The following is a 15,446-nucleotide window of genomic DNA, read 5'->3' on the forward strand; positions in this document are numbered from 1 at the left end:
TGCAAGACATACACGTTAATTTTTTTTTAAGTTAAAGAAGCCAATGTAACAAATAATCTTTCACTGCTTGTAACATTAAAGTATGCATGAACATTCGTAATCATTCTGCTAAATCGATTAACTTTATTTATTAGCAATATACATGTTTCAATCAAGTGAAAACTTAGCAATCACGTGTTTGATGAACATTACTGAATATCGTTGAAAGAAAACTAGAAAATTTACTTTTGCAAGTGAATACCAATTATGGTACAATTTTGGGCTGTGCACAAAAATTCAATTGTTAACTGTGCAATAGTTCATTTTAAACACTAACAAGGTTTAATTTATTTTTTTGTATGAGACTATTTAATGATTAGTTGAACGTCGAACTATATCACTTTGTCATTTGTAGTAATTTTTTTGTTGCTCTTGCTCCATCCCAACCTGTATCCTTACGCAACATCTCACTCTCATATATTCTTTAAATCTTCTGGTAAGTCATTCTTAGGATGTTTGTTTTCAAAGTGTTGTTTGTATGTCTTTGGATCTGGCATTTGTGCCTACAAACAGAGTGTTATTTTTTAATTTTAAATACACTAAAGTCTATAATATAGGTTATTAAAAATAGATAACATACTAACCTTACAAACTATGCACACGTGTACTAAAGCTTTCTGTGCTGCCTTTTTTTGTTCATTAGCACTATGTCCTTGTTGCTTTTTCACTTTTGCAGCCTTCTCGGCTGCCTTAGCTTGTGACTGAATCTTTTGTTGTCCACGAGCCATTCTGAAATAATGTTATAATTGTTATATTATTGTAAATGTGTCCATACTTCCAAATCTACAAAAATTACATAAAAATTTACACCGAAATGATCATTTGTTAAATCTCTCAACACATGAGATGGGACTTAAATTCCACAAAATTAAAGATTTCGCCATCAATTTTGTTAGATATCTTTAGGCAAAACGAGCACATAAGGTGTTCAATGATAATGGAAAATGAGGTTAATATAAACTCCTGGCTGCAATGAACTTTATAAAAAAACGTGGACATCGTGCATTTTAGCTCAACTGCACAGTCTTCGATCCTTTCTCTTTAATAGATCATTATAACATACTTTCTCTTCATCGAGATTACTCTGATATATATCCAACCTATAAAATAGGTGACTGATGTGCCAAAGATTACCTGCGATGTGATCTAATTCGCGTAATCAAGCGTATCCCAAGGGAAAAAACAGCAATACGAAAGGCATAGGTTAAATTTGTGGAGAAATTTACAACAGGTGAAGAAGATGAAATTTTCGATGGAATGGTGTTGCGAAAAGTAGATCGCTCACCTGTCCGAGGATGAACGTGTATTTATAAGCAAGATACTCTTGCTAGGTTCGATGATCCGGGGCTCGATTATCCGTAACAGAAACAAATTAATTTTGTTTCCGTGTTTTGTTGTAGAATCGAGGCTGACCAGAGGAAAAATTTGCAATGAAAACCGAGAAGTCAAGAACTATGCTCGGAACACATCTGTTGGGATGAGCAAGCTTCGAACATCCGCACGTGAAGTACTGCCTTTCAAACAAGAATTGTGTGCAAAACGAAGAAAAAAAAAATAAAATTGAAATTAAATATTTGAGAGTTGGTACGAGTACGATCGGATACTTGTTAAGTTTTCTTTATTTAGCTTTTTATTCGATTGCTCAGAATACACCTTGAGGTTGAAATTGTTTTTAATCGATATTTAAATATTAAAGCCTACAAGTTCAGTGACCGCATTCTTGACACGCGAGATGTATGTGTGCATATTATGTCGAAATATTTTCTTCCAATGAGAATGCTAGCTTCCTATGATACTTGCTTCCTATTGGTCGAAATTTTCGTTGCATTTTTTGAAAGTTATTATAATTTTCGAATCATAGTAGATTGTTCTGATCTTAAAACCTATTTTCTAATTAATTTTTGGTAGTTATTATTAAGGTTTGAAATATTTTGAAAATATTTGTTTAGAATATCAATTTTCATAAGAATCAATCGTATTATGTGCTAAACATTTTAAGGGCTATTACATTTGTTCTCGAAAATATTTGAATATTTGTATTAATATTTTATGAATATATCTTGTGTCTTATATGAAATATTTTGAATATGTATTAGTAACAGTGACTTCGCTATCATCATCATATTGGTCAAATATGAAATTAATTTGAAAACGTATATAAAAACTATAATTTCAGATTGTTTTGAAATTTGACCAATATGTATAATTACAAGTCATATCTTATCGTAGTAATGAAATTTCAAACTGTTTTATATAACATATAGAATATATATACATATCTAAACTGTTTTATGTTAAATGTTAATTTCTTTTAAAGAAATCTTTTAGTGATTAGAGATTTAAATCTTTTATAATAAATATTCAAATATGTACTTTCACGAGTCACTATATATTCTATTTAATATCCGACTTTAATTATTAAATTTCGCTTTTAAAAGGAACTTCGGTACTTTTAATTTGTTTTATTGTAACTTATAAAGTGAAGATACAACAATTCATGATACAGACAGCAACTACGAATTTGTATTCAATTATTTTTATTTACAAAGTAAATCTATCGTAATATGCGATCAACTATATGTAATACAATATGAAGACAAACTACAATTTTATTTGCTCACTGATATTCACTACGCACTTTGCAAATTTTTATATAAAAAGAAATCTACACATGCTTCGAACAATTAATTTCGTGGAATTTTCTGAATGACACATAGAACTCTATTATATTGTCTATTTTACTAACATTCCGCCTGTCGTTAAAGTTGCATATAATGCTCGATCATTTTATGGAATATTGTTTAAGACACTTAAAAATGGTATTTGATTACTAAATATTTTTTTGTAGGGTATGATATCGTTTTTTATTATTTGTTACGGGGTTATAACTTCTCAAGCATGTTAATATTGCCACTAAAAAATTCTATCATGTGGTGCTGTTAATATAATTGTTATTAGGTCTTTAACAATGCGGTCATCAGTTTACAAACGCAATAGTGTAAATCAAATTACGAGAAGAGCTTCGAATATCGTAACATAATTCCATTTTAATCATAAATACATAAACTAAATATACAATAACGGACGTACGTATATGTATATATAAATAAATTTCCTCATGCACGAAAAAAACTTAATTTCTGTTTTTTTCAAGAGGGGTATACGTATCCAGAGTACTCACACCATACATACGTACACGCTAATTCTTTCCGCTATACGACTTAAGTAAATTAAGTAAAGTAACGAAGTAAATTTTTAATGATATTTCGCGAACAAAAAGATAAAGAACGCATAAACATACTTTTTCTCATCACCATGTCAATCACGCATAGCTGTAATTAAATTTTATAAATTTCTTACGAACACATTGGATGAAATGACTTGCTTAAGTTTAGTTGTATTTACTTTTAGAGTTTTCGAAAGAACGCATCTAATATACGCAGTTTAATATTACAATACGTAGAATATAATAGAAAATCTGGGCGCCATTAATTAACTCTCAGATTTTAGAGAAACATATCATGATCATATGAATATGTTATTCATTATCTATCGATTAATAATTACAACTGTTAAACTAATATATATATATATGTATGTATATATAGATAAATGTGTACAAAGAATAAATAAATTTTTTTTTATTCAATGAATTTTCTTATACAATTCGAAAAAGATAATGTAGCATTAATTACGTGCATCGAAAGTTGTATTTCTTTTTTTAGTAATATTTATGAAGTGCACGCTCCGTTACTTTCTGTGCATGCAGAAGTATTTATTTTCTATTCCTACTTAACAATAGAATATTTATATATGTAACTTGTTTTAAATATGAAATGCTGTAGTAAATTCCCGACGTACAATTGATTAAATAACAATAAATTAATGGTGAAATAAATTAAAAATTTTTACAATGATAATCGCTTTTTTTAATCACTAGTACCAGCTATTTCGAATCTACATATCTCTAAGTACAAATATACATTGACAAAATCAGTTTTCAACGATAAGAAAGTACCAACAAATATCGATCTTAACCAAAAAGGAAGAAAAGAAAAAAAAGAGAAGAAATAACTATATTTACACTTAAATGCATGTCATGATCATTTTCCAACATTATGAATTATATGTTCCATCCATTTTAAAAATTATTAAAATATCATAACCATACTATATACATACACTTAAAGTTTCAGACTAAATAAAATTCTGCGAAAATCAAGAAAGAAAAAGAAAATTTGATACTAACGTAAAATACATTAAATCCATAAGAAGATAATATGCACACCATATTCATTATTTTGACACTCTGGCAGTGTAAAGATAACAACTGACAATCTATCGTTTTGTTTTAACAATTCCAGGCGAAACATAAGTTATAACTTTTTTTTGTAACTACAAAATCTTATTTGTTATTGTTACTAATTATTCCAAATTACTAATAATAAATATCAATAACCGCTCAAAAATATTATATATATATATATAAAACTGCACCACATTATTCTACTAAAACGACTAAACTCATGGAAAACAATCGTTTTTGTCCTAATAATTCATCGCAATCGCAGGCGGTAAAATGAAGTTGTACAAGCTGTGACTTTTTGGCAAGCTATTTATGTATTTATAGGTATGATAATGCCAACAAAGTTCCGATACTATGTATTTATATATTTAATTGTATGCCTTGTATATCGGCATCGTAAATGAACTATTAATGTCCATAGAATATTTGAAGTTCACTTTCTCTTTTTCGTTTATACTCTTTTCATGACAATATTCTATTAGTAACGTGATAACTTAAGTGATGAAACATGTAACAGTTGCCAAGAGAGCAAGGAGATGTTATGAAAAATATATTTGGATATAAAAACGAAACTACTTTACAAGTTCCACTGAAAGCAGGATATGATTTAAAAAAGAATACATATAGAGTTGGATTAATAATATCATCGACAGGAAATAGCGCAAAGTAGGAACAACCGATCAGCGTAGATTTGGATTAACATCAACTTGCTTTTTAATACGTAATAATACTGTCGTGTACCATTGATCCAATCGCGAAATTGAATCGTATTCCTTTACCGCTTCTGTAAAACCTTCGAGGTTTTCGTCTTCGATGTGTTCTATTAGTGTCTGAAATAAAGATTAAAACATCTACCATATCAGAGTATAATATCGAGTTTCTTTTAAACAAGGAAGATTTTATGATATTTACTTAACAGAGTATAAATAACAGAATATATTTCGTACCTTTATCAATTTGTACTCTCTAGAATCCTGGAATGCAGGATATTGTTCCTGATAACGTTCAATCGCGTGTTGCGCGTTCAATGTATCAACGCACAAGTGACACAGTGCCGCCCGGAAAAAGTATTCCTTCGCACTGTATTTTAACAGAGAACTTTCTAAAGATGCAGATGCAACCTGTAGAATAAAATAAAACAAAGCTTTATAATCCCTTCTTTTTTTATCACAATTCCGATTATTATTAGAGGAACATTACCTGTTCATAAATTTGTATAGCCTTTTCATAATTTTCAAGCTGAGCAGCATACTGTGCAACTTTCAAAAGACATTTATTGGCAGAGGAATTGCTCTCCTCTCCACGAAAGTAGTCAGCGGCTTGCTCATAATGATGAACTGCTCTCTCAAGATCCATGGCTTCGCTTTCATACATCTCAGCTATACTTTGATGATGCTTGGCTGCCATCGTGAACCGACCCATGTCGGTGTAAATTTCAATAGCCTTTAACAGGCAACTAATTGCCTCTATAAATACATGCAATCAATTTATTATTGGATTTCATACTCCTTGGTTACAGATGCAATCGTTGAAAGTTATTATCACTGTACCATTTATATCAGATTTCTTGAAGGAATTAGCAGCATCTACATAATTGGTAGCTGCATCGTGACGACTACCAGCCTTGGCATGCAATTCTGCTGCTTCATAGAATGTACTCCCTGCTGAACTCCAATTCTTTGCCATCTTGAACAAGTTTGCAGCACGTTGGTAACATTCTACAGCTTCTTCAACCTTCGATGATCCACTATAATGAGAATATTAAACGTCTCAACAATTAAAATTTAATATCAACGAAATTTATTTGTATCTCAAAATTACTCGATTTCACCTCGTATACAAGACATAATTATTGCACCATGAGTCATCTAGTAACAAATATTGTTACATATTAAAAGGTAAAAGACAATAAAAAATAAAATAAAAGATAAAAATAAAGAAAATAGACACATCAGAGTAAAACAACGTGCAAAAATTACATGCTTTCATGATTTTAATATTTCTTATGCTGCACCATAATTTAGTTTTGACACACTATATCGGCAGTGAAATTGCTACGCATAGTGATATACACATGCAAATGCATAGAAATGAACGATTTATTGAACAATCGAAAGAAATGTATCATAAAAGAACAATGTTTTTGTAAAGAAGAAAGGCATAATGTTCATCTTCATTGTAAATCGAAGTAAATAAATAATGCGAATCGAGATTGGAAATTTAGTGGCGGACGAGTTCAAGTAAATCGATGTAGTAAACGTACCCAAATAGAGAACCCAGGAAGCTCTTGGAAGATGCTAGCTTCTTCTCGGCCTCGGCTATTAATTGTAACGCTTTCTGTTCGTTGTCAGCCATGGTTTTCGATGAATCCTGACACGTAACAGTTTCGAAAATGTCTTAAATCATGAACTTCGCAGGAAAAATCACCTCCCACTCTGCCGATTCGACGTCACTAAAGTCAATGAAAGTGAATCAAGTATCATCGCCAACAGGATTGCCAACGTTCGAACATAATCTATTTTAAGCCTAGTTCATAATGATGTTTCGAAATCTGCCTTGTTGTAATTGGCTAATAATTTTTCTTCTAATAAATAATATTTAAATATTATAATTTACGTTAATAATTCTAATAAAAAATATTCTGTCTTCTAAAATAGATAATTATACACTAGAGAGATAAATAACTAGATTAAGTAGATAATAATTAGGTTAGATTCGATTTTCAATTAATTGATATTTTGAATTTAAATATAGTTGGTAACAACAGCGCCAAAAATTATTTTACGTTTGTTTCAGAAGCAAAGTGTTAAGAACAGAGAAAGGTTTCAATTTAATAAAGTTATTATCACAATTAAAAACATCAATAATGTCGGGCGTGTGTAAACATGCATTAAAATCTTTGCGTCCTGGAATGCAAAATGCGTTTGTAATCGGCATAATTGTAAACAGTTTTAACATGAAAACGATCGATGCTACACGTACGAGATGTATGAATTTTATTTTTTACTTAAATTGAGTTTAGAAAAACGAACTCAACAAATTTGCGTGGAGAGTACTTTTGCGATTTATGTATGGATAGATTAATACAATTTTAATTTTAGTTAACAACGGTGATCGAGGTGTATGGACATTTACGTTACGCGATTCAAAAGAAGATTCTATAAATGTAACTGTATGGGGCAGTACCCTATTTGTTAGAAGATTAACTTCCACTTTTCATATTGGGAGCGTAGGTTTGTGAATAATTAATGATTAATGATGCATTACTTGCACAACATTTGTATTTGAAATGTTGCTTGAGCCTGAGCTTGAGCTTGAGCTTGAGCTTGAGCTTGTACTTGTACTTGAATTTGCACTTATCTTGTATTTGTTCTTGAACTTGAATTTGAATATTTGAATTTGAATGTAAAGAATATTTGGATTTTTTAAATTTAAATATTCGAATTTGAATCTAATTTTGAATATTTAAGTTTGAATTCAAATTTAAGCTAAATAAATCCTTATACCACAAAATAACTGTTTCCTCTCCTATCTATTTCTATTTTTATAATCTTCCACCACTCTCTTTTTTTTAGTTAGTCAATTTATGTATATTCAATTAAGTTATACATATTTAAATCTAACTTACAGTGGAAGTTATAAATCCAAAAGTGTTGGAGCGGCGTTCAGAGGACAGGAACGAGGCGTTTGTACCGTGGGTGTCCAGCTCGTGCAGTCTAACGGTGAACGAGGGCAACTCGCTAGTGCAAATTCATGACGCACCAACACGCGCAGAATATGAACCTTTGCTGATGCTCCCGATTAAGAAGCTGACTGGCCTGCGAACTCTGAAAAGCATTTTTGAAAACTTGGATGCGCTACGCGATCAATATGTCGACACCATAGTAGCTGTTACTTTTGTATGCTTTAAATTTAGAAATCATCAGAGGATATCGATGAAATTTTCATTTTATATTTATATCTGCTACAAAGAAATTTCCTTTCCTTTGCATAATTTTTGCAACACAAATATATTTAATTCTAATAATCCAGATAGAAAATATATTTTGAGATTTAAATTTCTATATTATTTTCTTAATTGAAGGATAATGTAAATTTCATATTTGATAGGTCAGTGATATTCGAAACGCAGTAACACGCGACGGAAAGAGTATAAAGTTTCGTAACTTTGAGGCAGTAGACGGATCAACGGACAAAGTAGCGTCCTTAGTACTTTGGGAAAATGAATGGATCGAAAGAGCTGCGTTATGGGAACCAAAACGTAGTGTGCTTCTCCTCGTGGATGCTCGTATCGCGTACGATAATTTCAAGAAAAAAACTCTTTTATCTATAGGTTGTAATTCAAAAAGTCAAAGTAGCAGGGAAAGTTTCCATATGATATCATCTATATGTATGTATATTCACAGCTAGAAAAACAATGATCACCGAGAATCCTGATATACCGCAATGCACAGCCATAAGAAACACGGTGCAGTGTTATGATAATGATATTATGTCTGGAAATTTCGCTACACCAAATCGTAAGAACAATTATTCACATCCTATAAATTTGTTCATTTACATGTGATTTGTATCGTTTCATGTACTTGTAATTGTATACAAAGCTTGAATTAATATTACCCAAAATCCATTTCCATAGCTGATACAATCACAAATGTAATGACCATAAGAGAAATTTCTGAAAAACTGAATAAAAAGCCGAAACAAGGAGAAAGGGTTCAATTCGCTACGATTTTAAAGGCATATGTAATGGATATAAATGTGGAGACCTTAAGCCCTGGAATACTATCGATTAGATGGTTAATTTATTTTCTTTTCCCTCAGTAATCAATATTTTTTAACATAGTAGCTTTACAATTCCTTGTCTCTCTTAGCGCCTTATGTAAGAAAGTCATTGATGATAATCGGGATTCGTGTATGAATCTCGAATGTCCATCAGGCAATGGAACTCGCGTGCCCCTAAACACGATAAGCCTCAATTTAAAAGTCAATTTAAAAGATAACACAGGTTATCTTATTGGCTGTCGATTGTCCGGAGATGCGGCTGAACGTGTTCTTGGTTGCACAGCTAATGAGTTTCAGGTTTGTTAAATTATATTTAAAATTATAAAATTATATTATTATACGATAATTAGATTTCAATATAACTATCCTTTTGTAAATCTTTTTAGGGAATGATACTTCCTCAACGTACCGAATTAAAGTGGAAATATATGCTGGAAAAGTGTGACATACGTTTACACGTACTTGGTCCTGCAGCCACGTTTCCGAATGCTATATATAATATTCTATCGATTTATCGAATTCAAGAAGACAAAGATGAGGATGAAGATACTGGGCTGGTTAACGACCTTGTCTCGAACGACTTTTAAACTTCATTCTTTAACATTCTTAAATATCAATAAAGCATCATTCTTAAATATTATGGAATAGAATTGAAATTAGCCATTTATAGTTTTTTTAATAATTGCATCATCTATCAAACATGCCAAACATAACTTTATGTTTTCGAGTCGCATTGTGAAACAATTGGAGGATTTTTAAAAGGAATAATGAATGAAACTACACATTTTGTTATATATGTCGGATTATCATTAGAGTTAGGGGCGTATAATGAATCTTCCTGTGAATTGGCCATCGTTGTAATGTACTATAGATGATATCTTACTGATACAAATGTAATTACTACAGTTTAACAAGTAATAGCGGTGATGAGATAATCGAGATGTTGATGAAAATGAATTTAGGTTCGATAACGAATCCACGGTCAACGGGATGATGAATGCGATTTCTGTCACAGCCTAAGTCGAACTCAACTTACCGATCCACGATTCGGGTGTGTCTCAACGTACTTCGTGTCTCCAGTGCAAGTAGAACTTATCTGACTGAAACTCAGTCCAAGTGGACTGCTTTCCGTACCTCACTGTACCCCTCGGGTCAATCTTTGTTTTTAAGGAGAGCTATGTAATTACCCCATACCTCTGTTAGGTACATGTCCTTCCCGTGATCGCGGCTACGTTTAGCGACCCGTTATGTTACTTCGAGCCCAAGCCCACTGTTATAAATCTTGGACCCCTATACTCGGATTAAATCATAAACAACTATTTCTCGGTTTTATTATTTAAGTACAGCTATAATAAAAAGTCTGGACTAAAGTATCGGGGACCTTCCCAAACATTCCAAAAGAAAGGCTCCGATGTCCTTTCATCTCCGACATATATATATATATATATATATATATATATATATATATATATATGACTTCGATCAGCTGATTGCGATCTTCTGATTGGTCACGTTTAAATATCAACACTTTATAAACATCGTACAATGAGGCACCGCTGTTAAAACCGATTCTCTGTAAATTAATTTTTATAATTATTGTTCGCATAATTTTTTATAGTTATTCAAATAATTATAAAGAAGATGGAGATAGAAGAATCAACTAAAGAAGATACTGTCGAGGTTATTAGGGAAAGTGTGAGAGAATTGGTTCACACGGAAAGGGAGAAAAATCGTACGGAAACATGGAACAAAAATCGTGTGGCTTTAGGAAACCGTATGACAAATTCGTCATTTACAACAGAGTTCGTCGTTGAAAAGGCAAAAGCTCTTAAAAAGAGAACATTATCTATCGAAGAGTATGGTCAACTGCAAAACGCTCTCATTCAGGTTATAATATAAAGATACATATATATCAAATGCATTGTAGTTAATAAGTATATTAACATGGCTTTTCATTCTTTGTTAGAGCGAGGACAATGTTAATTCTTTTTTAAAAGTGAACAATATCTTATTTGCCTTGGTACGTGATTTATCTAGTAATAATAATGCATTGCAGTTATGTGCTGCTAGCTGTTCTTGTAATATAGCACTTGGAAATACTAAGGCATGTACTGCATTAACTAAAAGCATTGGACCATATCTTATTACAGAATTAGATACCTTAAACTATCCTCTATTGGTAAGTTATAAAATGATCATAATGCTATCACTATACTAATTAATGCTATACACTTTATACTAATAAAGTTAATGATATGTTTTCTCATTAGGAAGTTTGTATATGGACGATGGGAAATCTGATTTCGGGAAGCAGTAAAGCATTTGAAATTTTCCATGCCCAAGATTGCTTAAAATATATTATATCCCTGATGCATAACTGTGATAATATGATCGTGCCTTCAGTAGCCTATACAGCCATGCATTATGTGCATATTGGTTCTATATACATCCAGTAATAACTATCCTTCTTACTTAATTATTTTAAAACTCTTTAAAAATATTTCACTAATTGTACAAATGCTTTTAGAGATAATGAGATGATTGAACTTGCTAATGCTACTATAAGAAGAACTCTTTCATTTGAAGATCCATACCTTATTTGGTTGCTAGCATTATTATCTTCGCAACAATCTTGTAACTCCTCTTTATATGATGTAGTACCTTTGATAGTGGATTATTTGTATGAAAATAATACAAACAACTTTCTATTTGTGAGCACACGACTCCATTAATATTAACATATATTTATACTTGATTTATGATATTAAAGTTCTTCTTTATTTTAGATTACAGCAAGTATAAGAATATTGGCCAATACTGTGCAAGAGACATCGGGACAATTAGCAAAATTGCTATTAGAAAATCCAAAATATTCCCAATCAGATTTAGAGATATTGATCAATAGATTGCTTTCATGCCAATATATACATATCAGAAAAGAAACATTATGGTTAATAGGTAATGAGAAATACTTTATTGTTACATTATAAAGATAGTAATTTTGTAAATACAGACAAAAATAAATACTTTTTACAGGTAATCTTTATAATCACAATTCTTTTGACATTAAGGAAATGATACAAAACATCGTTCCTCGGTTGTCATTTTTGAAACAAGCAATTTTATCTACAACTCAGCAGGATCAATAGGTACTGATTCAACTAATCGAGCCGGAATCGCGTAAGCTTTATAATTATTATATTTACATATGTATAATATTTATACAACAGTAAATCTTCCTTCCCAATTGCACACTTTATATTAACGATGGTATAAAAATATGAAAATTGTTGGTAACACTTTGCAATGCTGCATTCGTTTTAATAACTCATTTGAACAGGAATAAATCGTCGTCCTATTCTTATCGATGTATGTTTCTCCAAAGTATCCTCCGATACATCCTCGATGCAAGGTACTTTTATTACATTAAAGTATATACGACCCATTACTTGCGCTGTCGGATTCGTTGTAGCTTTCAAACAATGATACAGCGCCTCATCACACACACAGTGCGATCTACAAAGGTAAGAACAAAATTCATGTCAAGCACCAATAATCATAAACAGTTCTACGAATTGTAACGATTAGTATACGATTATTATTATGCAAAACAATTATACGAATGCATAAATGAAAACTTATAATATTTTCTTACTTGGTATATATAGAATAATTGGTGAGATTGTATCGCGTTTGTTGAGCTCGGATTTTTACAGGGCAAAGATCATGACTGCGACAACATCTAGAAAAATAAAATATGTTAAAATCTTTGTCGTTTAATCAACCGTAATCTTTTCGTAGCTCTGATAACCATAATATATTCGCACTGACCTATCAATTTGAGCTTCATGACCTAAATCGTGGTAGTTCTCAGCGATGTCTCCGGTGCCGCACCATTTTGTACCTACCAACGACGACACCGTTGAAGTTTACCTCAGCAGATGTGAATTACAAATACCATACAAAATAACTAGTAATTATAAAAATTTACCTGGCAAGATGCCTGAGAGAAGAGACAACACGCTACCCACACCATGACTACCTTTGTTCTCAGTGTGGGACATCTCAGTGGATAACGTATCGTGCTGGATTTTGTCCAATAACTCGCACTGTTGCATGAGCTTCGTCATTTGTTCGAAGGATACCAGCTGTGGGACTGCAGTTGACGACAGATTTCTTAAAACTTCATTAGCCTCTTCTTGCTCGCTAAAGATACCGATCTAATTTCTTATTCATGCATAAACATTGCTCTAAAACTAATTGAAGACACTTACTATACTTCGATCAGATTGCAATTATGTAGTTCGTTGTTTGTTCCGAGATCGACCACCGCCACAGTTTGATCATAGTAATAAACGGCTCTAATCTCGTTTCTGATGTACGCGTTAGTCCTCGGAACAATACCATTCAGTCCTTTGAAAGGATTTTTGAAGAATATCGGCTGCTGAACACTGTTAGAGCTGATGGTCACAACCAAGAAGAATATCCAACTCGTGGAGATCATGTCTATCCTTTAATCCGTGCTGCACTAAGAATATTAATCTTTCCGCATGATCTTTTTAATCATATCCTCGGGATTTTCATGCCGGAAACTATTATTATCCATGTGACAAACGGAGGACAGAAAAATTGCAAAATCGGTGCAGGGGAAATACGCATTGCATCGTCAATTCGATCGAAGTGTACCTCGCTTATAAATGGAATCGATCCTCGTCGCCTTGAATTCTGAATAAGAAATGTTTCTGTTTTTGTTGTTAGTTTTAATTTATTCAAACGATTATTTTAATCGTGGTCACCTTCGAGGATTTCCCTTTCTAATCACGGCTGCTGCAAAACAGTACCAATTATTATTAGAGGACTAGCATTAATGTTTCTTCACCCCATTATTAGATACAGATATGGAAATACCTATGATCATTTGCTTTATCGTTTCGCGGAAACGTTTCATTGTCAAAGCGCGGTATTTAAAGGAAAAAAGTATAAGGAAAAGAAACATTCAAGTAAACTAACTAAAGACACTGAACTCATCAAAGAAAGGGGGCAAACCTATTAAATATTACATGGCAGTCTACTATGAAAACTCAATATCAAGAATTACATAACTTCTAGACAAAGTTTAGCATGGGAAAGAGTAAAAGCGAATATTAAACTAGTTTCAAAGCATATATACCTCCTAATTGCATAACTTAAAATTCGGCAAGATTTTTCGTACACACATTTGCTTACATATTACGGTGACATATTATATATTCCTTTAATTATATACTTTCTATTACAATGCTACAATACGTATTTTGCCTGCTTTCTAAAATCTAAAAGTTGTCAACCCTAAAGTGACCATACCTGACCGGTCTTTTCCATCCTTTTCATTCTTGAAGTATCAATTGCATGATGGTTACACTTAACGAGAAGCACACTATAAGTTTGAATTTTCCACACACAACTATGAAGACATAAGATCCAGATATATATATATAAAGATTCAATGCGCCGTCGCTCTGAACTATGCTGAACTATAACATATCTATAATGCACGCAGGTAGAATCTGGAAGTTGAGTGTTGTCGCCGGTGGAATCGGGATTCGTGTGGAACTCGATAAGTTTCTGAAAATCTGCTGAACGGCCCCAAGCTGAGCTGGTGGGACGGCGTGTGGTGAGTATCGCGCCCTCCCCACCTCGACTTATCGATCTAGAGAATTCGCAGGTATATACCTGCTGAGGCCCCTCCATTCTCATTCTTTTATCAACACGAACTGTATAAAGTACTCACTAACTGACCGATGAACAACGATATATCTGAATCGCACCTGGGGGGAACCCAGATTCGAAAAGACTAGGGCGAAGAAAGTGGGACGAAGAGTAGAGAATCGTCTGACTACTAAACATGGCTAATTTCAACGGAATGTCTCCGTGGATCTCGAAAATCTCTATGTAATTTCTATTCGAACATTGAAACAAATTGAAGGCCACATGTAAAACACATGATAAGTCACATTTATCGTATATGTTGTCAAACATCAAAACTGTCTTCACATTTGATTTTTAAAATGTGGTTTTATTATTCTCTCGGGCATTTAAAAGGTATTAATAAGATTAGTCATATATAGACTAATATTAATTAAGTTAAACTAACATAACAACTAAATTAATATTATTCTTTATAAAATATTGTAGACTTATCACGTATTTCCAAAAGGTTTATATCGTCGAATTTAATTGTAAGATAAACAAAAATGGACTTATCATATTTTTCCCGTGTGATCTTCAATTAGAAAGTTGCTATTTTTCTAATGGATTTATTATCTTCAATTTAAAT

General features: G+C 32.1%; 5 protein-coding genes across 6 annotated transcripts; 2 read left to right on the forward strand and 3 right to left on the reverse strand.

Moving 5' to 3' along the window:
• Positions 1-103: 103 nt before the first annotated feature.
• Positions 104-1,723, reverse strand: LOC126863527 (zinc finger protein 706-like). 2 transcript variants are annotated; one of them, XM_050613819.1, is made up of 3 exons: positions 1,325-1,723; positions 624-768; positions 104-542 (listed from the first exon to the last, which is right to left on the reverse strand). In XM_050613819.1, exons 2-3 carry the CDS (start codon positions 765-767, stop codon positions 453-455), a joined length of 234 nt encoding a protein of 77 aa, XP_050469776.1. In that variant the 5' UTR covers position 768; positions 1,325-1,723; the 3' UTR covers positions 104-452. The 2 variants fall into 2 exon arrangements, with proteins under 2 accessions (XP_050469776.1, XP_050469777.1); XM_050613820.1 differs by lacking the exon at positions 1,325-1,723 and adding an exon at positions 1,174-1,318.
• A 1,343-nt stretch (positions 1,724-3,066) lies between these two features.
• LOC126863513 (alpha-soluble NSF attachment protein) lies at positions 3,067-6,797 on the reverse strand. The gene is made up of 5 exons (XM_050613791.1): positions 6,609-6,797; positions 5,896-6,092; positions 5,546-5,811; positions 5,293-5,466; positions 3,067-5,175 (listed from the first exon to the last, which is right to left on the reverse strand). The coding sequence occupies exons 1-5, from the start codon at positions 6,698-6,700 to the stop codon at positions 5,026-5,028; spliced, it is 879 nt and encodes a 292-aa protein (XP_050469748.1). The 5' UTR covers positions 6,701-6,797; the 3' UTR covers positions 3,067-5,025.
• A 30-nt stretch (positions 6,798-6,827) lies between these two features.
• On the forward strand, positions 6,828-10,149 carry LOC126863495 (meiosis-specific with OB domain-containing protein). The gene is made up of 8 exons (XM_050613736.1): positions 6,828-7,332; positions 7,447-7,578; positions 7,976-8,244; positions 8,456-8,678; positions 8,752-8,865; positions 8,985-9,144; positions 9,220-9,427; positions 9,517-10,149. Exons 1-8 carry the CDS (start codon positions 7,212-7,214, stop codon positions 9,715-9,717), a joined length of 1,428 nt encoding a protein of 475 aa, XP_050469693.1. The 5' UTR covers positions 6,828-7,211; the 3' UTR covers positions 9,718-10,149.
• A 455-nt stretch (positions 10,150-10,604) lies between these two features.
• LOC126863506 (uncharacterized) lies at positions 10,605-12,280 on the forward strand. The gene is made up of 6 exons (XM_050613768.1): positions 10,605-11,017; positions 11,097-11,309; positions 11,401-11,582; positions 11,658-11,841; positions 11,917-12,088; positions 12,167-12,280. The coding sequence occupies exons 1-6, from the start codon at positions 10,772-10,774 to the stop codon at positions 12,277-12,279; spliced, it is 1,110 nt and encodes a 369-aa protein (XP_050469725.1). The 5' UTR covers positions 10,605-10,771; the 3' UTR covers position 12,280.
• A 20-nt stretch (positions 12,281-12,300) lies between these two features.
• LOC126863517 (uncharacterized) lies at positions 12,301-15,261 on the reverse strand. Its single transcript, XM_050613796.1, has 5 exons — positions 13,405-15,261; positions 13,122-13,336; positions 12,962-13,034; positions 12,786-12,872; positions 12,301-12,646 (listed from the first exon to the last, which is right to left on the reverse strand). Exons 1-5 carry the CDS (start codon positions 13,632-13,634, stop codon positions 12,451-12,453), a joined length of 801 nt encoding a protein of 266 aa, XP_050469753.1. The 5' UTR covers positions 13,635-15,261; the 3' UTR covers positions 12,301-12,450.
• Positions 15,262-15,446: the final 185 nt, after the last annotated feature.

The sequence above is a fragment of the Bombus huntii genome, chromosome 3 (genome assembly GCF_024542735.1).
Source record: "Bombus huntii isolate Logan2020A chromosome 3, iyBomHunt1.1, whole genome shotgun sequence".
In the NCBI taxonomy this organism is placed as follows: domain Eukaryota; kingdom Metazoa; phylum Arthropoda; class Insecta; order Hymenoptera; family Apidae; genus Bombus; species Bombus huntii.